Below are 22,186 nucleotides of genomic sequence, written 5' to 3'. Positions count from 1 at the left end.
AAGATATGGCATCCCTAACACAATCTGACCAGAAGTGCATTAAGGTCAGCACCATCTTTTTCTCACAGAGGTGTTTCCGGGCAACCGATAAGCAGGACACAGAAGATGACAGCTGCTTCCCGCAACGTGTATTCAGAGGAATTCTTCCTGTGACGCCAGACCTTCAGCACATGCCCATAGCAAGGAGGAGGGCATAGCTAAGGGACAAAGTTGATGCTCTGCTTGTAGAAAAGTCCAGGTTCCACCCTCACATCTCTAGGTGGGCTAGGAATGAAGCCCCAGAGAGCCAGTGGCCTGTAGACAATACTGAGAGGTTATTAGCCTCAATTGATACTTGAGAGAATTGCCTTGTCCCTTATATGCCTGGTGGGTCACTGTGGTCTGGAGGAGAGCTTCTCCTTTCAAGCCCCCCAGACATCAGAAGTCCACTCCATAGTGGTTTGGAGCAGGGCTCTCAGCCTGGCTGCACCTGTTTTGTGCAACGGCATTCCTGTCGAGATACAACAGGTGCTCACTTCTGTGCTTCCGGAAACAACTGAAGGAATTTTCTGTTTTGACAAGCTTTTCCAGCTGGAGGAGAAGAGTCTTAGGTGCTCATTTTGTATTTTATTTTTGTACTGTTTTAAAAACCATTTAAGAGCATTTTTAATGTGTGCTTTTTGTTAATTGCTTTGACACAGATGCAGATGAAAAAGGTCGTTCATAAATGAATAATAATGAAGCAACTTTATCAATTGCTGTCCAAAGATTTGTTAAATACTCCTTTACAGCCCCATTATTACAACTTGTGGGAGCAAACTCTATAAACTATGTATTGTATGTGGTGCTACAGCCTTCCTTAGCCTGGCGCCCTCTGGATGTTTTGGACTACAAGTCCCATTAGCTATGCTGGCTGGGGCTTGTGGGAATTGTAGTCCAAAACATCTGAGGGCACTAGGTAAGGGAAGCCTGAGGCAAGACTTTAAATCTGTCCTGAATCAACTGCCAATCTATCTTATTAAGTGGACCCACCTTATAATACTATAAGGGAGAATATTTTCTGGATATGTTGCATAATTTTATAAACCTTCATTGTATTTCCCTTCCTTGCACAAGCCCCCCTCTCCCAGCTAAAAAAACCCCTCAAATCCTTTAGCTTTTCTTCCTTCTGCAAGTACTCTAACTAATTGGTTGCTTGGGTTATTTTTCTGTACCCCTTCCAGCTCTACGATGTATTTTAATTTTATTTTTTTAGTTATGACAACCAGAACTGTACATAGTATTGCAAGTGTAGCCCATGTAACAGATTCATGTACTATGCTGGCTATCTTTGAGGCAGCAATGTTTCTGAATACCAGTTGCTGGAAACCTCAGGAGGGGAGAAGGCTCTGGAGCTCAGGTCCTGCTTTCAGGCTCCCTGTCGGGCATCTGTTTGGCCACTTTGAGAACAGGACTAGATGGGCCATTGGCGTGATCCAGAAGGGCTCTTCTTATCTTCTTATTTTCAGTCCATATCCTAATATTCCCTAGCATGGAATTTGCCTGCCCTGAGCATTAGAGACAGCAGCTCCAACAACAGGAAACTACTGTATTTTTTGCACCATAACACTCACTTTTTTCCTCCTAGAAAGTAAGGGGAAATGTCTGTGTGTGTTATGGAGGGACTGCCTATGGGTGGCACGCCTACGGGTTTTCCTCCTCTAAAAACTATGTGCGTGTTATGGTCGGGTGCGTGTTATAGAGCGAAAAATACGGTATATTTATTAAAAACTGTTGATACGGGTTCTCACTGAAAATTCCAAGGCAAATTGTAACAGCAATATAAAACTTAATTCAAACCTTTGCAGATTTATTTACACTTATAAAAAAATATTTAATACTGTCTTTCAGCTCCAATTGGCACCCCACCCCCCAATACCGCAAATCAAGACTGTTTTTCCTACACTCTGTTCTTAAACCAGTTGTAAGTTGGTATACCTGTCCTGTTTTACCCCACAGAACTCTGGTGTGGTGGCCTTTTGGGCTAGCTGAGAATTCCCTGAGAGATGCCTTTATAGACCCTTTATGCAGCCCGTACCAACCTGGTGGCCTCCAGAAGTTTTGGACTACAATTCCCATCGGCCCCAACCAGCATGGGATGGGGAGGAAGACAGGGCAATTAAACCTCCATAAGATGCAGACTGTGAAGTAAGGAAAGCCAACTCAACACTGACCCCTGGCGGTTATCTGGCCAATTGACAAAAACACTACTATGGTAAAACCCATGGCCCCTTCTTGCACCTCCACGTACCCCAATATCTTGTGGCTTTTGAAACTGTCCACACAAGGTGGGGATCTGTACTTCTGTTTCTCATTTGATCCATTTTTAGCTAACAGCTCAGTCCGACAGCCAGGAGGCTTCATGCTCTCAACTAGCAAGGATGCTTTCGAGCCAAATGCTTCTTGTGACATCAGCTTTAGGGGCAGGCAGGGATCCTCTCAAACTTCTAATGGGTAATTTCTGTTGTCCTCCAGATCAGGAGAGATTCTACTCAGCTGTTGTCCACTTCAAAACTGAGCATCTTTTTCAACTGGCCCTCAGAACTGAATGGCACTTTTGCATGTCACAACTCCCTCAATAATCATCCTGGCACAGAGCTGTGGCTGTTAATGTAGCCTCTGCATTCTTTTGTAGCACTGGACCCTTCACCTTAGGCCAATCACTTGCAAGACCCTTAACAATGAGCAATGGGGGCAAGGGGCTACCACCATCTTTCTGCTGAGCCACGAATATCATTTGTTGCTTCTGACCATTCCTTGTGTCCTGGCAAAACAGTAGGTAAGGTCCATCCTCAGCTGGCGGCTGCTGCGGATTATTCTCCCAGCTCCTACCGTAAAGGGAAGGAGAAGATCTTCTTGCCAGACTTGCAACGGACTTCGGCCCCAGGGATTCGCACAAGGTATGAAGAGTCCTCAAACCTATTCACAATCTCCTGGGAAAGGCAAAGGAGGAGAGAGGGGTGGGAATTATGCAGAGCCCAGGAATCTGATTGGCCCCTGAACATTTAACAGGCAGCATGCTGGACATGTGCCAAATGTGGGTAGGGGAGGGCTTATACTTCTGAATACCAGTTTCTGGAAACTACAGGAGAGGAGAGCATTCTTGTGCTCGGATCCTGCTTCCAGGGTTTCCCACTGAGGCATCTGGCTGGCCACTGCAAGGACAGGATGCGGCACTAGTTGGGCCATTGGCCTGATCCAACAGAGCTCTTCTGATGTTCTTACGGCTTTGTGCTCCCATCTGGGCCCATCTACTTTTGTAATAATTGGCTTTGAGGTCCAGTTCAGGGTTTTGACTTTTGGAGCCCTTCACAGTGTGGGTCCTGTGTGCAGGAAGGAGCACATTCTCCTACACAGACCTTCCTGTGTGCCTGCTCTGTCTCCCATCAACATTTAAATCAGCCTTCCCCAGATGTTTTTTGGAGCAGCACTCACATCAGCCCCGGCCAGCAGGAATTGTAGTCCAAGACATAAGGTTGGGGAAGGCCGATTTAAAGAAGAGGGAGATGTAGAGATAGCTTTATAGTTGCAGTACCCTCTCTGTGGAACTCCAGGTTGTTTAATTCCTTAAACATCTATGCTCGTGAATGACATCCGAGGTGGTTACCTGCAACTCCTGAAGACAACTTTCAAGTTCTTCAGAAAGGTTTCCAACACACCACGCGAGGCTGAGATGGAATGAGGGATTCTGTACAGAAGCCAGGAAAAAGCAAGTGCTAATAATCTGGAGAAGCTGCACTAACCCAGCTAGGTGCCACCACCCCAGAATTCCTGGTGGGAGCTGAGCACCCATGGAAATGAGACTCCAGGGCAAAGAGGGAGGCTTTGGGTGGGCTGGTTGGTTTCTTCAGCAAGTTTATGTTACCACAGCTAGTTTATACACATATCACATGAGATCTGCAGTCTTATTTGGGAATACTGGTTGGGGCTGATAGCCAAAATATCTGGAGGGCTCTCGGTTGGTAATTGTATATATATAATGTAATAAACTCTATCTATTTCTATATCTATCTATGTATAATATAAAAATAAACTATATATTATATATATAATGTAATAAACAGTTTATGTAATAAACTGTTTACTTCCAGGGCCTTGGTCATTCAGCAGCAGCCTCTTTTTGCAGACTCCACTCCCTCCTAGAACAGTGGAAGTCTTACCTTGTAGAAAGAAGGGAGACTGAATTCCTCCATAACTCTGTCCACTTCAGAAACCAACTCCAAGAGCTGAGAATGCCCAGAAGTTACCTCCAAGCCAATGAAGGTCCTGCAGAGAGATTTGACAGAATCTTAGAGCAATTCAATGTTAATGTTCACCATGAGTGCCCCCTTTGCCCCAAAGGGCCAAGGGGGTACCAATAGGATGCTGCCCCACTTGAGGCAAATACTGGCCTCCCCCTCTCTACCAACCTTGTCCTTGTGCAATTATTCTGCTTGTGCCAATCAAGCCACAGGATGGTTGGCAATTCCATCCTGAGGACATGATGCAAAGCAGCCTATTGCTCTCTGAGGAGTAGCCTCATTGCCATTCACTCACCTGCTTTTGGGATCATTGGTGTAAATCTTCACTCGATCTGCTCTACAGGTGAACCTGAAATGGGGAAAGAATCCATCTGATTCCTTTGCAAGATGAAGATGAGAAGGAGGACAGGGGAGAAGAAGTAAGGCATACTGAGACCCAGGGGCTGGGGAGTGCATTTTCTGATTTGCCCCTCCCTGGAGCCTTTAAGTCACTTTCTTACCTGGGGAAGGAAGCCAGGTGTTCCTTGAGGGACTGGACAACAGGGCTTATCCAGTGGTGGCGCAGAATCACACCCTGAGAAAGGCTGATGTGGAACTCTGCCATAGCCGTCAACGATGGCACGGATGCACGTGCACGCAGGAGGAGGAGCTGGAGCAGGTCGAGGAAGTCCTCCTGAGCCTCATCTGTACAGAACGGTAGAACAACAGTGGAGGATTGGAGCAGGTGGGTGCGTGGGTGCATCTCTGCTAAGCTGTGGTGGCAACTTGGTGGTAAGTCATACTTTCCAGGCCTCAAATCTTGTCTGTAAAATGTGGATTACAATGGCCTCCTCTACCCTACAGCCACTACCAACCAGTACCTGTGGATGGGTAGAGAAAGATGCTCTTTGTATACCCCAAGTCTCCCCTAGTCACGATGGCTCTATATTACCTCTGCCATTGAAGGAAGCAGGAGAGTGTGATGGAGCTGGTGTTCTGGTTTGGGACAGAACAAGGCAAGAAGCAGAGACCCCATGGAGTGAGTAGGTGAGGTCTGCATCTGGGCCTCCCTCAACACTTGCTACTCATTTGCTACTGCCCACTGGCTGTGGAATGATTTGAGGTGTGCTTTGTTGGTGGGGAGGAAGGTGGCAATCTGGCAACTTCCAGGAACTTTGGGGTAGGGGGAAAGTGATGCTTTTTTGTGTGCAGAAAAGGGCAGAGCTGCATGCTCACAGGCATCTGTGAAAAAGCTCCATGGTGGTTTTGGAAAGACACCGCAGATATGCCTGTAGGCAAACCCAGGGTGTGGGTGTAATAGATATGGCTTAAGCCCCCTGCCAAGACTCAGGGTCACCCATGTAACTGGGGTAATGTTGGTCAGCTGTTATGAAAGGTGTGTGGGGTGGTGGTGGTGATGTCCCCGTGAGGCAGACATAGGAGTGGACAAGATGATATCTGAAGCAGTGAAGAGGAGCAGTGCTTTACACCGCAACACTTTGTTGCAGTTAAATGATCTGTGGTGCTTCTGATCTGGTCCCCCTTCATATTATGAATAGGAACAAAGGAAACCGTCTTATACCAAGTCATACCACTAGCCCATCTGGATCAGTATTGTCTACACTGACAGTGGCTCTCCAGGGTTTCAGACAGGGAGAGTCTCTCTCATCCCTACCAGGAGATGCTGGCGATTGAATCAGGCACCTTCTACATCAGTTGTGGCATTCTATTGAGGTGTTTGAAAAGAGCTATCCTCTTAGACATGTTTAGCCTGGAGAAAAGATTGAGAGGTGATATGATAGCCACCTTCAAGTATCTAAAGGGCTGTCCTATGGAAAATGGAGCAAGCTTGTTTTCTGCTGCTCCAGAGGGGAGGGCCTGAACCAATGGATTTAAATGACAAAAGAAAGGAGATTCCAACTAAACATCAGGAAGAACTTTCTGACTGTAAGAGATGTTCAACAGGAGAACAGACTCCCTAGGAAGGTGGTAGACTGTCCTTCACTTGAGGTTTTTAAACAGAGATTGGATGGCCATCTCCCAGGGGTTCGATTAGATGACCCTCTGAGTCCCCTCCAACCCCCCAATTCTATAATTCTGTGTCAGTAAGCACAATTTTATTAAGGATGTCTGGTCAGCCACATTAAGTTGTGACTGTGGCTCTGTGGGCACCTCCCTCCTTTTGCCCATTGGAATGCCAAACAGATCAAACAGCTGGAAGCGCTCTGCTCCTTGGAGAAAAGGTACCATTTCTGGCTGAATCCCAAAGATGTGTGTTTCCAGAGTTTGACTTCCTAGTGACACTGGGGTCGGAGAAGAGGACAAGGAGCAGAAGGGCACTCACAAGGCACGTAGACATGTGTTGCCCAGTTGCCTCGCTCATGGGGAAAGGTCCGCAGGCGGCCTCCATGCTTGCTGCTGTCGTCCACCACTGTCTCTGCCTCCTCCTGATCTCTGAACATACATAGCACGCTGTCCGGCACAGGAAGGCGAGGAGCTGTTGAGCTGCAAGGCAGAGGGAGAAAAGAGAATTCCCAGCCTTTTTAATACTCCTCTTCATTTGGAGCAAAACAGGCCAAATGACTCTTGGCCCCTGGACACTGCACACGTTTTTCAGTCCATGTCCTACCACAACTTCAGCACCCAGATGAGTGCAAAAATAAGTCGAGTGACTGGATACTGATGGCTCTGCAATGCATGGAGAAACAGAGCAACCCATCATGCCCAGAAACAGTGTGGTTTGAGGAAAACTGGGCAGAAAAATATTTCAGATGACCACCTCCCTACATCAAATTTGTATCTAGCATTGGGTTTTTCCTGCTCTAGGGAAAGTACTGTAACTAAATACTTACTCCTCTCTGCTTTTTGTGGAGAAGCAAAAACATTGTTGCCTTGTGAATTAACTGCAGCCCTGTATCTTCTTTATTTCGATTGCTATGCTGTTGATTTCAGTCTGAATTACATTTTAATAATTGTTTTAATTGTTGCAAACCTCTGGGAAACTCTGGTGGGTAGCAGGACGGGGCTGTGCCCCAACCCACTCAGCTTTGGGATAGACTAAGGAATGGCGGTAGCTCAGTTGCTGGGGCTTCTGCAAAAGACCCCTGGCTCAGCTGGTGCTTTCTCCTGCCAAAAGGGCCCCAAAGCAGCAAGGCTCAGACCTTGCCTTGAGACCCTAAGGGGCGGCACTGAGGAGTAGACACCAAACTGAGGTGTTTTAAAGGAAAGCAGTTGGCACCAATTGCACCAGGAAGTGCATGGAACCGTTGGGAGGTATCCACCAAAAGGTGTCGGGAGAAGGAAGAAGGGGCAACAGCGGCACAAAGCAGTCCATGGGGTGGCAGGGGGAGAGAAAAAGAAAGCAGGACCCAGCCCAACCGTTCCTGCTGCCGCTGAATTGTTCCCAATCTAGATCGTCCTTACAAGAACCTGGCATTTTATTTATTTATTTCTTAAAAGTTATACACTGCTAGATTGTAGGGGGGGGGGCAACAACCTAAAAGCAGTTTACAAAAAATATTTAAGAACTGGTGCCTGAGTTTGCCTTTTTCCTTTTCCCTCCCCACTCCGTCTTCCTTTCGTGCGTGTCTTTTCCGGCTGAAAGGGAAGGCGCTTTCTGTGTTGAACTTATACGCCCACCTGTCGCCGGGAGAACGGCGGCCTTGACGTCCCTCCGCCGAGCTTGCGCCGCCGGCCTCGCCGCCTTCCCCTTGCGCTCCCGAGGATGCGCTCTCATCTTCCGAGTCGGAGCTGCTGTAGCCCACCAGACCTGCGACCGCCGCCACTCTACTCATGGCCGGCACGTCAGGATCTCCACTTCCGCCACCTAGGGAGGAAGAGGGACTACTGCGCCTGCGCAAAAGCGCCTCTTTTAATGAACGAAGCTTGCTGAAGTCACGCTGGTGCCACCCGGGCAGTGGCAATAGGCGTTTAGACTCGCGTAGCGCTGGGAGTTGCTTACGGGTCGCTTCGGGAGAGCCTTTTCCCGCGGGTTCGCAAGTGGGCCGAGCGGTAAGACGAACGGTGGAAATCAGCATCATGTTTCAGCATCGAATTGGTGTTTTGATATTTGACTTCGTAAATCGTATCATTGTATCGCAACTGTGATAACTTTCTCTTTTTAAAAAACGTTTTTTCCTGCAACTTGTTTTGTTATTAAAATTCATTACAAATACTTTTGACGGGGGGGGGGCTAGCAGCAAAGAAGGCAGGTGATGTCTGCTTCCCTATGGGAACCGAGGGCAATATAGAAAATAAGTCAGTGGGGCTCATTATTTCTGAGCTGCATGATTTCCCCCAAATATTTTCTAATTTGGGTAAGGGAGGGAAAGCACCAGGTGAGCATCAAGACTAAGATGCATAGTCTTGTTTATAAAACCAGCTGAATTTTGCAATGAGTCAATAGTATTTTAGAGCATTTTCCTATCATGAAAGGAACATTGTGAGATTGCATGATTAAGATCTCTCTCCTTTCCTTTGAAAGGTGTGAACGTTGACTATCCATTTCCAATATCATGACTTAAAACTTTGAAGTTCACAACTCTTCAAAGCATGATCCAGCTCCAGTTTAACCAGATTTTAGAATCATAACTTTTCCTAAAGTGGTTGGGTTGCTTCATGAAGGCTCCATGAATAAGGAACCTGTCAAACGCATCTTGCAGTTAGTTGGTAGTGAAGCCGTGGAACCTTTTTCAATCACTTCAGGCACAACTTCACAATACACATCAGCTTTTGCTAACCTGATAATCCAACATCTGGAGGGCACCAGGTTGGGTGAAGGTTGATATATATACTAGCAGTGACCTCAGTAGTTTTATTGCGTTTATAACCCACCTTTTTCTCCAAGGACTCAATGTGGCATTCATGGGCCTTCCTGTCCTCACTGACTCCCCACAACAACCTTGTGAGGTAAATTAGGCTGAGAGGCAGCAAGTGGCCTAAGGTCATCACCCAATGAGCTTCATAGCCAAGTAAGGGGATTTGAACCCAGGTTTCCAAGGTCCTACTCTGACACTCTAACCACTACACCACATTGGTTCTCCAAGGGCTTGCGCTCAATGGCACCAGCAGCCACAAACAAGGTTTGAAGTGGGCAGGGGGAGGGACACCCCAGGTTGGCATAAGTACAAGAAAACTTTGGGAAACAAAACCTGTTTGGAGTGAGGAGACAGCAGCCTAATGACTCCTGAGAATGTCAGATGGGCATGGAACTGGCTGGATGACTGTTGAGGCCGAGGCAGGGGACAGAAAGCTTGGCGGAATCATCAAACTGTAAGTTGGGAGGGACCCCAAGGGTCATCTAGCCCAACCCCCTGCAATGCAGGAATTGCAACTAAAGAATCCCTGACAGATGGCCATTCAACTTCTACTTCAGAACCTCCCATGAAGGAGACTCCTTCACCTTCTGAGGGAATCTGTTCCACTGTCAAACAGCTCTTACTGGGAGGGGGCAGAGGGGGAGATGAATGGAATATCCTGGGAGAGGGCCGGAAGCCAGCCATGCTCAGCCGCAACAGCCCCACTGACACTTGCTCTCCTTGCACACCCGCTTCTCTCTCTCTCTCTCCCCCCCCCCCTCTGGACCACTTCCTGGCAAGGCCAGTCGTTCTGTTCCTCCGCCTCGGGTCTAACGGGCCCGCGGGCGCTGCGCAGGAGACCTTCGCCCTCCACGAGGTTTGCCCGCAATAGAGAGGCGAGGACCTAGCTCTCTTTCGGGCGTATCGTGTGAACTCTCCTGTCTTGGGGTTATTATTGTTGCTGACCCGGGGCGGGGGATTTGGAGGCCTGGTGGCTTTTGGCGTCGGGGATGCGCAGCTGCAACTGGCTGCTACGGCACAGGCTGGGTGCGAAAAAGGATCCCCGCTTCCCTGCCTGCCTTCCTAATCCTGCTATGGATGAAGCCCCCGAAGCATCTGAGCAGCAGTATCGGCTACAGTTTTGCCGCCGTGCCTCGGTAAGCGACGGAGCGGAGGCCTCTCCCCCCAGTTCCTCCCTCCTCACCCGGCCCGAGCTTGGCGCGCCGCAGTTCTCCGCGCGGTCCGGCAGAGGGCGGCCCCGATCCCACGGCTGGGTCCTTCCCCTGCTGGACACCGCCCCTTCCTCCTCCTCCTCCTCCTCTGCCTCCTCCTTCCCCTCCTCCGGCTGGCTCGACGCCGCCCCCCCCCCCCTAGCCGCCGCCGCCGCCGCTTCCCGGCCCATGCCCCGCTTCGCCTCTCCTCACCGCTGGGACTGCTGCTACGCGAGGCCGGGGATTCGACGGGACGAGCAGGCCGCGCGACACCTCCGGGCCTCGCTCTCCAGGTAGGGGAGAAGGGAGGAAGCTGGGCAGGGCGAAGCTAAAGCGCCTCTTTCCTCGTCCTGGAGCTCCTGCCCGCCGGCCACACGGAGCCGAGCGGGGCGGCGGTCGCTTTCCCCGCGGGCGGCGGAGGAAGGAGGAGGAAAAAGGCGCTCCTGGCCCCGAGCGGGGCCGCCTGCCCTGCTCCTTGGACGGAGTAGGCCGAGGCCCGGTCAGCGGCACGGGAGACGCCCCGATAACATGTGAATGCGGCGCTCCCGGGCCGGCGGAGGGAGGCAGCCCTTCGCCTGACCCGGTCGGCCTCGTCGCAACCTCTTGGCCGGCGGCCTGGGGCAACATACGGCCCTCCAGGTGTGTTGATCGCCCCCCCCGCAACTCCAGATGTTTTTGGCTAGCACAGCTGCCTGGGGCTGATGGGAGTTGGCGACCAGCAACATCCGGAGGGCGCCTTCCTGGCCAAAAAAAAGGCTGGCATCTTGGCTGGGTGGGGGGAACCTTTGCTTTGCAGAGCAATGGGGATGAACGATCTCTGTGGGATCTGCAATGTGGAGAAGCCCTTAACAACCCAGTCACCCACCTTTCATGACCACATTTCTGTGGTCATGTTAGGCAGGATGTGGCCCTGGGCAACCTGAACGGAGAGGACCAGTGAAGCAGCCTTTAGCCACGCAAGGGCTCTGGACTGTCCAGCCTACATCTGGCTTCTTGGGGTGGGTGCAGCCCCCCAAGTCTCTGGCAGAGAAGAACCTTTCTGTAGGCCACCTGGGATCCCCAGATGCTGTGCCACTGAGCTGCAAAACCTGGCAAGGTGAAATTCTCTGTAAGTTGGAAGAGGGCAGATGTATTCAGCTGAGCATCTCTCTAAAGATGGGCTCAAGCAGAGAATCTGGCCAAATTATCGTGCCCTTGAGTGAGGAGATGGAGCTGCTTTTAAAAACTTAAGAATAGCCCTCCTTTAAAGCCACCCTAGTTGGTAGTTGTCATTGCCTCCTGTGGGAGTGAGTTCCATAGTTTTAACTATGCACTGCATGAAACAGTACTTTTTTTTGTCTGCCTGAATGTCCCAGTCTTTTAAGGTAATGGAGCAGAGAGTTCACAGTTACGCTGCTGTCTTGTCTTATGCACCTTGAGAGAGTAGATGGATTGACAACAGGGTGCACAGATGTTTCCCTGGGCTCAGTAGAGCTGTGATCACTGAAGATGTTGGAGCTATAGTATCAAAACATTTGGAGGGCACCAGTTTACAGTAAAATTCTTAGGCTCTAAGGCTGGTCCCCAGATAGACCAATTTCCAAGAAAACTTGTGATAAGTGGCTCTGCTTCACCAAACTGGAAGGTTTCTTTCCTATAGTTTGGCTGTGGATTTGCTTGCTTGAATTCTTGAGCTTTTCCCCTCTTAGATTGTTTCTTTTCCGTGGGACATTTTGCTTCTGCTTCTCCACCACTTGATACCTTGCTGTTGCTTGCTTGCTTACAAGGACAACCATCTTAGCACACACACACCTGCCCTCTTTGTAATGTCTTGTCAGATCTTTTTTGTTCCTTGGCATGAGGACAGTTGAGAAGCTCTTCCCATCCCCTGGGGCAGTTTTGTCATCTGCATGCTTACACCAGCCTTCCCCAACCTGGTGCCCTCCAGAAGATTTGGACTACAACTGTCGTCAGTCCTGACTATAGGTTAGTGATGGTTGGGGCTGATGGGAGTTGTAGTCCAAAACACCTGGATGGTACCAGACTGGGGAAGTATGGTTAATTGGTATCCAGCAGACAGAGGGGTTCAAAAGATGGGCTCAAGATGCAGTAGGGATTTATTTCAGATTTGTATTTTGTGCTTTCCAGATAGCTATGCAAATATTAGATGCAACTTTGATTAGCGTTCAGCTTAGTGTTTGCAGAGCTGATGTCATATTGTCAACAAATGATGTTTGTCTACCTGGCTGCCTCTTTATATTATTTTTAAACTTTTTATTTTCTTTGTGCAAGGGTCTTCAAAGAACGAAAAACAATAATCTTGAGTACAGTACAAAATGGATTGTCCCCTTTGTGCTATGGCAGGAAACACAGATGTGAAGGCAGGCAGGTTGGGATGGCCTTGACCAATCCCATGGCAGTCATGGAGAAGGTGAACTTGGCCTTTGAGTTACCCATTTTGTGGCAGGGTGCTTGTACACGTGCTTGCTGCTGTCCAGAGAGATGCAGCTTGAACTGTACACAGTCCCTGGTGACATGCTGCCCTGTTTCTGGATGTTTATTTATAGCCAGCTCTGTTCCATGGACTCTTGATGGTGCAGGTTAGCAAATAACTTAGTAGTGTGGACAATCTTTGGCAAAGGAGAATTGTGATCAGTGGAAAGTGTATTTTGAAGCTCCAGCTCGGGCAAAGTCCAGTTTTCCAGAGTTTTCAATAATAATAATAATAATAATAATAATAATAATAATAATAATACCCACCCATCTGACTGGGTTTCCCCAGTCACTCTGTGGTAAACTGGTTTGGGCTGAAAAACAAAACAAATCTCACAAAACTTTAGATGTGCATTTTTCTGTGTGGATATAAATAGGTCAGCCTTTGACAACCAGGGATGCTCCAAATGTTCCAGGCTACAGTGGTTGCTGACTGAATAATAATAATAATAATAATAATTTATTTTATTTGTACCCCGCCCTCCCCGGCCAGAGCCGGACTCAGAGCGGCTAACGTCATATACGGTAAATAATACAATATGCATAAAAACAAGCAATCAATTTATTAAAATGCATCCCAAAATTAATTCAAATAAATTAAAGTTAAAGTTAAAACTGGACAAATGACAATCCTCAGGTTAAAATTGAAGTGAATGGGGGTGCCTCAGGTCAGCAAAGGGTGTTCCAAGTTGAACACCTGGGACAACGAGGAGCTATCAGAATGATAGAGATCTGGGCAGGAGGAAGAGGAGGAGAGAGTCGATCCTGGGAGAGCCCCTTGTTGTGCTCCCCAAATCAGCGAGGGGGAAACATGATGGAATGGGTATTCCTTGCTTTGCACATGATGGCAGGGTTAAACATTAGGAACAGAAAATGGATCTTGAAGAATTGATGTGTACTGTTAGTCCAGCAGGAACGAAACTGTAGCCAGAAGGGTGTCTTTCTCCGCATCCCAGCAAGCTGAACAGCTTTTTTCCAGAAGTGCCACTGAGACTAAAATGCCACACAGATCTCTGGGGAAAGGGTCCATTTCAAACTACCAAGTTATTAATAAATAAAAAGAAACTGAGACATCTTGGTTCTGCATCCATCGGTCATTTTCTTCTCTCCCCCTGCCCCCCCTGCAATATATATGCTACCCTAATATGTTTAATAAGCTCATATGGCTGCATCAGGTTCTAGAGGTCGAAGATCCTCAGGTGTGTTTAGCCTGAAAGTTAGGCCATTGCAATATATTGGCTTGCTAGCTTAGCTTGAGTCCAGAGTGTGTTCTCCTTGCTTCCAGGATTCCTCTGCAAGCTCTTTCCTACCCAAGCATATGAGAGGATAGAGAAAATACTCAGTTCTCTTGACATCACAGGCACTGTGCGCCCTATAACCTAAATTAAGTACCAGGGCTACCAGGGCTGATGTTTTTAAAGGAAAACAAGCATGGTAAAGCAATATAAATGCTCCTGGGCAGACTGTAGATTGAAAAGGGTATGAAAAAGGGAACCCTGGCCATACAGATTTACACAAAGGGATTATTTAGGTCTTTTAAAAAGCATAACTACATTAGATAAACCCTGAATCTGGATTAGGCCGGACACCTCCATCTAGTCTAATATCCTGTTCTCTCAGTTGCCAGCCAGGTGACTATGTTTTAACTGAAACTTTTTATAACATTTTAACTCTTTTAAGGTTTTTTTTTAAAGTAAGTTCATCAAAAGATTCTTGTAGGATGTACAAACAGATAAAATACAAAACAAACTAGAACAAAACGCAGAACTAAGGCATAACTTAGCCTGGGTTATCGCACCCCCCTCCACAAACTCTAGCATCACAAATAAAATGAGAAAGTTGGATAGCTTTCTACAGATTCACAATAAAAAATGTAAAGCACATTTCAAGAAGCACATAATGTTTTTGTCTCATTTAGCTCTGGTTTTCAAGCCAGTGACCAACAATGTTTGGGAATCCTGTCCAGCTACATAGATTTTTGAGATGCAGGTGAAAGAAATTGACCCTCCTGTTGAGTCACATAAGTTATGAGAGGGGACCCCGTGCCATCAAATGTACTGTTCAGTTTGACCCCTCTCAGACATCAGTTGTTGTTTTTCAGCTCACTTTTCCACTAAAGGCAACCATTGCACAAAAACCTTTAAGACAAAATTGTGTGTGGTGTCCCCATTGATGCACAATAGGATGTTTTGTTCATTTGTTTATATGTTGTGGATGTGTTTGCCACTCTGGGCTCCTTCAAGGATATAAATTCAATAAATACATATGGGAAGCCCACAAGTTGGACCTAAATGCAATAGCACTCTCCCTTATTGGGATTCCCAAAGCCATTGTGGCTAGTAGCCACTGAGAGCCTTCTTGTCCATGTATTGACTAATTTTTTGTTCCATAAATATCTTGTGCATGTCTGTCTATGCTGCTTGCATCTAGTGTGTGTCCCCTAGTGAAATAGGCCTCCTCTTAGAGTTAAAATGTTAGTGGGGACAGCTGCTTGCTTCCAAGCTTCTTTTTTTTAAAAAAAAATTATCCAAAGTTTTGTGCAGGATGTCTTGAAATGGGTGGGTCCTTCAGGAGAGATCTGCAGCCATTCCAGTTGCTCATTTGGGAGTTCTCGTTTCTTAATTAGTGAGTGTTTTGTTTCTAACTTCAGGACTGCCTTCCTGGCTAGCCACGGAAGTGTCATTTGATAATTCTCCAGTAGCAATTGCTTCAAGCTGCAGAGCTTTTTTTTAAGTATAGTTGTGTATTTGGAACTTGCATGGCAGAGTTGTGAGCTATGGTTGTGTAAGTTTTCAATATAAGCTTTCAATATGGAAAAAGGTTTGTCCCTAGTTGGAGAAACACTTCTGCAATCTCCAGCCTGCGGTCTCTGGCCTAAAATAATTTTTTTGTTTGCTTGTTCTCCCTGCAGTTGTGGGTGGTGGGGAGGTAATCGTTAGTAGTAAATATGCTTTTTAAGCGAGATAAGCAGCTTTTTGTCTGAATTGCTGTCTTTCCTTGCAGGTTCCCTTCCTTGATACCCATTCTGGTGCCAGGCAAAAGGCCTCCTGCATCCTTTAGGATGTCCCGTCTGCTGGTGTCTGCTTTGGTTTGAGACGTACCGTGGTGGGGAATTATTGCGCCCAGTGCGACGAGTTTGTCACCTCCAGGTTTGGGAGCAATTGCTGCGAACTCAGATCTCCTTAATTGATTTGCCTCAGTCGAGAAGCTGAAGCCCTTATTGTGGAAACCCCAATTTCTTTTCCCCAGCATGTCAGAAAGCTGGCCGCAGCAGCCCCCACAGCAGCAACCGCCGGCGCCGCACCATGCTGGGACCACTGCCCTCCCGGAGCATCCCATCGCCTCCAGCGCTGTGGTGGAGAATCCCTTGGGCTGTGCTGTCTACGGCATCCTCCTCCAGCCGGAGCCCAGCAGCCTGCAGCACCACACTTCCATCCCGGCTGGCGGCGGAGAGCCCTCCACAAAATGCGGGCTGTGTGGGCATGACTTGGGGCACCTCTCAAACCCCCAGGAGCACCAGTGCCTGCAGGGGGGCCACGACCGCTCCTTCCAGTGCACCCAGTGCCTGAAGATCTTCCACCAGGCCACCGATCTCCTGGAGCACCAGTGCCTGCAAGTGGAGCAGAAGCCCTTCGTCTGCGGCGTCTGCAAGATGGGCTTCTCCCTGCTTACCTCCCTGGCCCAGCACCACAACGTCCACAACGGCAGCGCCGCCGTCAAGTGCTCCATCTGTGAGAAGACCTACAAGGCCGCGGCGGCTGCCGTGGCAGCCCCTGAGGAGCCTGCGCCACCGCAGCAGCCGGCCGCGCTCAACCGGACTCCCGTGGAGAAGCCCTACAGCTGCTCCATCTGCCAGAAGCCCTTCAAGCACCTCTCGGAGCTGTCGCGGCACGAGCGCGTCCACACCGGGGAGAAGCCGTACAAGTGCAGCCTCTGTGACAAAAGCTTCAGCCAGTCCTCCCACCTGGTGCACCACAAGCGTACGCACAGCGCCGAGCGGCCCTACAAGTGCACCGTCTGCGAGAAGGCCTTCAAGCACCGCTCCCACCTGGTGCGCCACATGTACGCCCACTCCGGGGAGGCCCACCTCTTCCGCTGCAACGTCTGCGAGCTGCACTTCAAGGAGTCCTCCGAGCTGCTGCAGCACCCCTGCACGCCAAGCGGGGAGCGCCCCTTCCGCTGCGGCGCCTGCCACAAGGCCTTCCGGCGCCCCTCGGACCTCCGGCAGCACGAGCGCACCCACAGCACGGAGCGCCCCTTCCAGTGCGACCTCTGCCAGATGAGCTTCAAGCAGCAGTACGCCCTTATGCGCCACCGCCGCACCCATAAGGCGGTTGCGGGCACTGCTGCCACGCCAGCGCCTTCCGCCGAGCAGGAGCTGCCGGTGGGGCCGTTCAAGTGCTCCCTGTGCGAGAAGGGCTTTGTGCAGCCGGCCCACCTCCTCTACCACCAGCACGTCCACGGCATCGAGAACCTCTTCAAGTGCAACGCCTGCCAGAAGGGCTTCAGCCAGTCCTCGGAGCTGCTGCGCCACCGCTGCGTTCAGAGCGCCGAGCGACCCTTCAAGTGCGCGGCCTGCAGCAAGGCCTACAAGCGGGCCTCGGCCCTGCAGAAGCACCAGCTGGCCTCGCACTGCGCCGAGAAGCCCCTCCGCTGCACCCTCTGCGAGCGCCGCTTCTTTTCCTCCTCTGAGTTCGTGCAGCACCGCTGCGACCCAGCCCGCGAGCGGCCCCTCAAGTGCCCAGACTGCCAGAAGCGCTTCAAGTATGCCTCCGACCTGCAGCGCCACCGGCGGGTTCACACCGGGGAAAAGCCCTACAAGTGCCCCGCCTGCGAGAAGGCCTTCAAGCAGCGCGAGCACCTCAACAAGCACCACGGCGTCCATACCCGGGAGCAACATTACAAGTGCATGTGGTGCGGGGAGCGCTTTCTGGACCTGGGCCTCCTGCAGGAGCACAGCGCCCAGCATACCTCCACTGACAGCACGTACCCCGTGACACCCTGCCTGCCCTGAGCATCTCCCCCTACTGGCGGGAAAAGGTTCATGTCATCCTCCATGCCCTGTTAGCGCTGGGCTTAGGCTACGGCGAGCGACTAGGCCATGTGGGACCCTTTCCTTCTCCTTTGCAGACCAACCTGCGAACAGTGGAGGGGGTGGGGAGGGCTAGAGTAAGCAGCAGTGGCCTCTGTGTGAGCACTGAGCTCAGCAATTGGTCAATTCAGCCCATTTGCTCCTATGAATGGGCTGAGTGTACCTTCGGAACCAGCTGTGACTCAGGCCTGCTTTGCTGCTCCAGGCGCAATGTCTGTTTCTTGGGTCAGGATGAATGTTCCTTAAGCCTGCCAACCAAATCCAGATCCTCATCTTCTCCCCACCCCTGCCCCTCATGATTCATTAGTGTCTGCAGAGGGGAGTGTGATATTCAAAGAAATTTGCTGCTTGAAATTTATAGGGCAGGACTCTGCAGCAAGGGAAGCTAGGCAGGTGAAATGGTGAGAGATGGACTTTGTGGGCACTGCTTCCCTTAAGGTGCCATCCCTAGGGAAGTTCTGCTTGTGTGTGTATGTTCAGTTCAAGCGTACATCCGAGAGAGAGAAACTTCGAAGGGAACCAGCTACTAGATGGTCCGATTAGTCTTTCACACTTATACATCCGAGAGAGAAGGCCCCAGAGCAGCCATGTCTTGTGCTCCTCTTCCTGGCTTCCGTTGTCCAAAACCGTCAGGGCTGGAGGCTTTTCATTTCCTCCAAACACCGGAGCTCTCAAGGTGCTGTCTAAGCCAGTGGTGTGAGTGGTCCCAGGGCAGCGTGAAAGGCGACAGAGAGGGAGGGTGTGGTGGAACACAGTTACATATTTAAACGTCTTCTAAAGCCAGGGCAAAGCTTGAGCCTTCACACTGTAGGGGGGAAGGTTCTCTGTGTCATTTCCAGGCTCTATCAAAATGGAAGGAAAGTTTTTTGTTTTGTTTTTTATGTGCAACTAAAAAAAGAATTTGGCGGAAGGAGCATTCAAAATGCGCTGCTAGATCTGTCCTGGAATTGTGATCTAGAGGAGCGCCATTTGCTTTAGTGGTATGATTGGCAATAAGATAAGCTACAGCTGGTATCACAGAGACTTTGGAAATGCTTTCCTTTGGGACCGTTCTGTGGGACACTGTGTGTGTGTGGTTTATTGCCCTTTCCACACTCAGCCCCCAAACTGTATTAAATTGGGAGGCTGCTGCAGCAGGTAGAGCAAGAACTGTTGATGGAGCAGCCCTCAAAAAAAGCTTTTGTTTGTTTTTTATCTGTTTCACATGGGACACACAGAGTGGCACTGGGAAGGCCATTTTCTAGCCCTGGATCCATCCTGCCAGTTGCCCAGGACATGAAAAGAGGACAGAAGTGGATCATTGGGATGGGTCTGGCCAAAGTTGCCTCTCAAGACCCAGAGCCGTGTGCCTGTCCACACGCAGGGCCTGCTGACTTGTCTTTCACGACACCTCAACTGTATAGAACTAACTTTTATGGAGTTTGTCTTCATTATTTTTCATATTGCTTTTTTAAAAAAGCAGTTTAATATTCATTAAAAATCTGTGTAGCTCAGTTGGCTGTCCCTTGGAATCCTTAAAAGACGTCCGCTCTGGTAAAGTCGTTGCATTCTGACGTTACTGAATAGAGAGTTCACGATATGCTGCGTAACTAAAGGAGCGACACCGGTCATGAAAATTCCTCTTCTGTTCCTTTTCTGGGGAGGAAACTGGTGATCAAGAGACCAGGAATGGTCTTGCAGAACATCTGGTTGTGCTCTGCAGCAGGCTGGGCAGATTGAATTGAAAAGGCCTGGGTGGGTCACCTCGTCCGTCGCCTGCTAAGCAGGATGTTTTGAAAGGAAAGGTCCCTTTCCCTCTGATGTCGGCTCAGGAACTGCTCAGGAAAGCAGGGAGGGTCCTTTTGTGGGCAATTTCTTCTTTTGTCCAAATGAGTTTCCAGGCCTGGTGTCTCCAGTGCTCAGCGGAGGAACCAAGGCAGCATTGACAAGGCTGCAGGCTCTCCCTTCCCAAGGCTCAGCTGCTCAGGAAGCTCTTGCCTGCCAGTGATCTCAGTTCCATACTGGAGGCCTTGTCAGGGGCTATTCCCCTTTATCCCCACGTCCTGCTCAGAGAGGCCAAACACCATGCACAGGGAGAAGGGGTAATAGCTGCATGTTTGGGGGAGAAGGCCCTGACCTCCCCCTTTTGAAGGAGGTCTTGTCATCAGTCACAAGAAATTTGACTAGGAAAAATAAATCTCCTTGTGGTTGGGGCTCTCTGGGGCTTAAAGATGAAAGGAAACAAACAGCGATTCTCAGAAAAGGATTTGGCCTGTTTAGTTAGCCCAACCTGGTGGAGCTCCACGTTTGGACTACAACTCCTATCAGTCTCCGTGCCAGTTGGGGCTGATGGGACTTGTAGTCCAAACCATCTGGAAAAAACACCACGTTGGGGAAGTCTGAGCTAGCCAGTGGGCCTGTTCTTTGCCTTTAGGACATAGGAAAACAAAACAAGGCTAAATGTGAATGCAGCCTGTTGCCTTTCTCTGTATGTTGCTTTATTTGATGGACAGATTTATCCCACCCTTCCAAATAGCTCAGGGAGGTGCACGTGGTGGTTCTCCCTTCAGCCCCCATACCGGCCCATCTTTTTCCAATCCTCACAACAACTATGTGAGGTTGAAAAAGTGCAGCTGGCCCAAATAAAGTTTCTGACTAAATTGAGATTTCAGCCAAGGTCTACCTAGACTTAAGTCCATTGCTAGCCACCACACCCAACTACCATTACTGTAGGGCTAGGCATTTGACCTGTAAGATGGTGGCTGGATATTTTAAAAGTATTCATTAGAATCATGGAAACAACACAGGAAGACATCATCATCAATATTTGATTTTATTTCATATAAGTCTGTCACTTTTCCAGCAACAAAGTTAAGCTCAAAGTAGCTCCCAACAATAAGCAAAACATTGCAAATAACATCCCAACAATAGTAAAGTATAATAACATAAAAATGCAGTAACATTGGGAAAGCAAGAATTAAGAAACTGCAGTCCAATACCAGCACATAATATGTAGATTTGATACCTTGTGTCAGTGGTTTTCAACCAGTGTGCTGAATGATGGTCAGGGGTGCCGCAGGCAACACTGGCCTCTGTTCCTCTTTCCTTCCCTCCCTCCCTCCTCTGATGCCCTCTCATGTCTCTGCCTCCCAAAGGCTTGCACAGCTGTTTGTTACAGTAGCTCTGGCTATAGCTGGCGAATGGTGCCTCTGGGACTGGCCAGGAGGTGCAGGAGCTGAGGCAGTCTCAGAATAAGCAAGCAAGCAAGCAGGCAGGCAAAGGAGCCTAGCCAGCCAGTCCTCCAGCCCTTGCTGTTGGGAATGGACAAACAAGTCCCAGGTGCCTGTGGGGCAGTGTGAGGAGGTGCCTCTCTTTAGGGCAGGGGCAGCAGCAGTGGCTGCCCAGAGGACTCACAAGGAGAGGGGAGAGGAGAAGAGGCTGAGGGGAAACTCCACAAGGGAGGGTGTTCAAAAATGGGTGTGAGGCTGCCAGCTCTGTAGGCAAGGAGTGACATAACTAGGCTCCTGAGCCCCACAGGGGTGCCGCAGAAAGAATGTACAGTAGTTAGTCAAGGGAATCATGGACTCAAAAAGGTTGAAAACCTCTGCCTTATGTTAATGACAACCTTCTCTGCCCCTTCCCCTAGGGAGGAAGAGTTTGGAAGAGCATCCATAGGGCTCCCATTTCCCACTTTATCCTCTCTACAGCTGCCTCAGCCAACTTGCAGTTGTGGTCCAAACATCTGGAGGCCACCAGCGCTGGACAAGTGGCCCATGCCGCTAATGACTGCTTGCATTCCACTTGGAAGAAACCTGCAGCTGTAGCAGGTAAACAGTGGGAAAGCTTTTATCCTTGGCTGACGCCAAGCTTGTAACCCTCACTGACTCACCCTTGCTAACAAATGGCACCACCATGACATTAAAAAGGGCCAGTTGCCATTGCACAGCAGCATTTGTGGAATATTTATTGTACAGTACATCATTATTGTGTTTAAACCCTGCCTTTTCCCCAGACCGGGACTCAAGGTAGCTTACACAAATTAAAACAACACAGATAAAATACAAAAAGCTAAAAACATATAAAAGATAATTAAGAAGTAATTAAACCATAAGAGAATTAAAGCAATACAAAAACAAACTTATTAAAATACAGTAAAAACCGCACAGCACTATTAAAAGCCCTTTCCTTAAAAAACCGTTCCCAAAGGCTTGTCAGGATAAAAAAGGGCTTCACTTGCCAGATGGACAACAAAGAGAGCCAGTCTAGCTTCTCTAGGAAGGGAGTCCCAAAGTCTGGGAGGAGCCACTGAGAAGGCCTTTCCTGTATCCCCACCAAGTGTGCCAGTGCAGGTGGTGGGGCTGAGAGAAGGGCCTCCCCTGAAGATCTCAGAGCCTGGGC

At 49.3% G+C, this 22,186-nt stretch overlaps 3 protein-coding genes across 7 annotated transcripts in view; 2 read left to right on the top strand and 1 right to left on the bottom strand.

Moving 5' to 3' along the window:
* Nucleotides 1-1,807: 1,807 nt before the first annotated feature.
* On the bottom strand, nt 1,808-8,284 carry USB1 (U6 snRNA biogenesis phosphodiesterase 1). Of its 2 annotated transcripts, XM_082233509.1 has the most exons (7): nt 7,878-8,281; nt 6,583-6,743; nt 4,760-4,943; nt 4,555-4,608; nt 4,179-4,284; nt 3,626-3,706; nt 1,808-2,951 (listed from the first exon to the last, which is right to left on the bottom strand). In XM_082233509.1, the coding sequence occupies exons 1-7, from the start codon at nt 8,276-8,278 to the stop codon at nt 2,847-2,849; spliced, it is 1,092 nt and encodes a 363-aa protein (XP_082089635.1). In that variant the 5' UTR covers nt 8,279-8,281; the 3' UTR covers nt 1,808-2,846. The 2 variants fall into 2 exon arrangements, with proteins under 2 accessions (XP_082089635.1, XP_082089636.1); XM_082233510.1 differs by lacking the exon at nt 3,626-3,706 and having other exon boundaries at nt 7,878-8,284.
* ZNF319 (zinc finger protein 319) lies at nt 8,215-19,302 on the top strand. Of its 4 annotated transcripts, XM_082233486.1 has the most exons (3): nt 11,313-11,936; nt 12,122-12,210; nt 15,721-19,302. In XM_082233486.1, exon 3 carries the CDS (start codon nt 15,968-15,970, stop codon nt 17,729-17,731), a length of 1,764 nt encoding a protein of 587 aa, XP_082089612.1. In that variant the 5' UTR covers nt 11,313-11,936; nt 12,122-12,210; nt 15,721-15,967; the 3' UTR covers nt 17,732-19,302. The 4 variants fall into 4 exon arrangements, with proteins under 4 accessions (XP_082089613.1, XP_082089611.1, XP_082089610.1 ...); XM_082233487.1 differs by lacking the exons at nt 11,313-11,936; nt 12,122-12,210 and adding an exon at nt 8,215-8,295; XM_082233485.1 differs by lacking the exons at nt 11,313-11,936; nt 12,122-12,210 and adding an exon at nt 10,086-10,191.
* The window catches only part of CNGB1 (cyclic nucleotide gated channel subunit beta 1), a 73,590-nt gene continuing 61,590 nt past the window's right edge, over nt 10,187-22,186 (top strand). Inside the window, exon 1 of the mRNA XM_082233452.1 lies at nt 10,187-10,538. The gene's annotated coding sequence lies outside the window, so the exon portion shown is untranslated. The remainder of the gene's footprint in view (nt 10,539-22,186) is intronic.

The sequence above is a fragment of the Podarcis vaucheri genome (assembly GCF_965113315.1).
Source record: "Podarcis vaucheri genome assembly, chromosome: 7".
NCBI lineage: Eukaryota > Metazoa > Chordata > Lepidosauria > Squamata > Lacertidae > Podarcis > Podarcis vaucheri.
This window is presented reverse-complemented; position numbering and strand designations above follow the sequence as displayed.

What these genes read in the sequence shown, in the direction of transcription:
- USB1 (XM_082233509.1), bottom strand. Translation starts at nt 8,278, where the DNA reads ATGATGCTGATTTCCACCGTTCGTCTTACCGCTCGGCCCACTTGCGAA. An exon ending in AACACATGTCTACGTGCCTT is followed by an intron (nt 4,944 to 6,582) that starts GTGAGTGCCCTT and finishes CGTTCTGTACAG; the next exon opens with ATGAGGCTCAGGAGGACTTC. An exon ending in ACCAATGATCCCAAAAGCAG is followed by an intron (nt 4,285 to 4,554) that starts GTGAGTGAATGG and finishes ATCTCTCTGCAG; the next exon opens with GACCTTCATTGGCTTGGAGG.
- ZNF319 (XM_082233487.1), top strand. Translation starts at nt 15,968, where the DNA reads ATGTCAGAAAGCTGGCCGCAGCAGCCCCCACAGCAGCAACCGCCGGCG.